This window comes from Hermetia illucens, chromosome 2 (genome assembly GCF_905115235.1).
Source record: "Hermetia illucens chromosome 2, iHerIll2.2.curated.20191125, whole genome shotgun sequence".
Taxonomy (NCBI): domain Eukaryota; kingdom Metazoa; phylum Arthropoda; class Insecta; order Diptera; family Stratiomyidae; genus Hermetia; species Hermetia illucens.
Window position 1 is genome coordinate 73427 of NC_051850.1, and position 1868 is coordinate 75294.

At 33.0% G+C, this 1868-nt stretch overlaps 1 protein-coding gene across 1 annotated transcript; it reads right to left on the reverse strand.

Moving 5' to 3' along the window:
• Positions 1-413: 413 nt before the first annotated feature.
• LOC119649658 lies at positions 414-1868 on the reverse strand. The gene is made up of 3 exons (XM_038051914.1): positions 1758-1868; positions 720-1037; positions 414-667 (listed from the first exon to the last, which is right to left on the reverse strand). Exons 1-3 carry the CDS (start codon positions 1824-1826, stop codon positions 461-463), a joined length of 594 nt encoding a protein of 197 aa, XP_037907842.1. The 5' UTR covers positions 1827-1868; the 3' UTR covers positions 414-460.

Here is a 1868-nt window from a genome sequence, read left to right on the forward strand (position 1 = left end):
TGACCCTTTTTTCAAACATGATAACAATGTATTTTGTCACTTCATTCATTGTCTTTAGTAGCCGCCTTCAGGATCGGAACCTTAAAAGTTACATGATGAACTATGGCATGGTCGATGTTGGATTTCGCAAAACAAGCAGGATCTATTGATATGTGCAGCGTTTTCATAGTGCAGCTCATCGTTGACTGTGAGCACGCAAGGCGTTTAAACTGCTTAGTTGTGCAGATCACTGTCACTGGCAACGATCATGCTCGTTTCATTAGGATTGGTTGCAGTAATTTTGTTTTATTCAGATTTAGTTGTACACAGTGTTGCACGAGACGATCGTTCCAGTTTTGGACGAGTTGCGCGAAAAAAGTATATTTGGTTTTCTTTTTAATAAAACAAGTACACGAAGGAATAAAAATGATTCGTGGTGTATATATTTTTATTAGAATTTGTTTAGAATGTATATTCCATATTAAGAACTTGAACCAGGTATTTCCATTCCTGTTCCGATTTGCGAGTCGTTTATTATCTCAACGTCCCATTTCATCTCAAATAACTTTTCGGTAATATTATTCTGAGATAAATATGTGACTCCAAAGTTCAGGCGAAAATTTCCTGATGGGCAAAAGCTCGGCAAGATTTCTCCGTTAATGTGGAATCCTTTTAAGTAATAATGCCCCTAAAATCAAAGTGTGAACGCAAATTTAGTTTTGCAAGCTTTAACAATATACCTTGCTTATTGGACAAGTTTGCGGAATATTGCCATGTTTGTTGACATTTTCTAAGAATGGAATTGCAAGTGGATGTTCCTTCGCACTATCTAACAAAATACATAAATCAAGGTTTTCAGACTTAAATAAGGTTTCATATCCAGAAACTTCGGTTTTCGTTTGCAGATCGATCCATAAAAATAAAGCACTACCAATGTCTGCTTTCAAATTGCTGTCCACATCTACCACTTCCCCATTGGCTGATTTTATTAAGTTTACTGTCATTTCAAGATGATCGGGGTTCGGTATACCCGTTGTATTTATAATTTTAACTTGAATCTGGAAAAAAACGAAGTATTTTATTAAGCATCTGTTTATACTCATATACTTGTGCAGGTTTTTGAATATAAAGTCTTCAATACTGTTGTCGGAATCAACTTGTTTTCGGTTCAACTACGAACGTGGCAAATGTTTAAACTGTGTTTGCATATTAAAGCAACAATAATTATATTATAATTTTTCTATTCTCTATGAGAGTTTCAGTTTGCGAAGGAAAATAATTATTCATCGTTGAGAGTTTAGTTAAAATAGCGGCTGCACTAAATTCATTGAAAAGGAATGCATGATGTGGTGAGATTTAGATATTTGGTAAATCATTTGAATAGAATCATTATTAAATGTATATAGTTCAGCAGCCTAAAATCTAGTGTTTCCGCCTTACGAGTAATTTTTGAAACTCTCAATCTTGAAATCAACTTTATTATGTACGATATTATAATTTGCATTTTAACCTAACTAGTACCGTAATGATGGAATTTTTTAAATTTTCATTTAATTTCTAAATCGTGAATAATAGATCCTGACATTTTTCCCAGAAGTCCCGTGTGATATTTGGTGTTTGAAAATTAAGTAGAATAGAATTAATTAATAATATTAATTTTTATTTCGCCATTATTTTCTCTGCATATTTCAAGCATCAAATAATACTGCTTAGTTTAGTGAAAGTCACAGCTTATACAAACGAAATGAAATGGAATTTTGGAAAAAGGAGTTTTTTACCTTTCCTTCGATACTTTCAGCCAGAAATCCGAAAACATAAAGGATAAAAAGACTAGTGTACTGAAACATGTCGAACTTGGGAATGTTTAAAAACTATGTCGTACCTTGTTT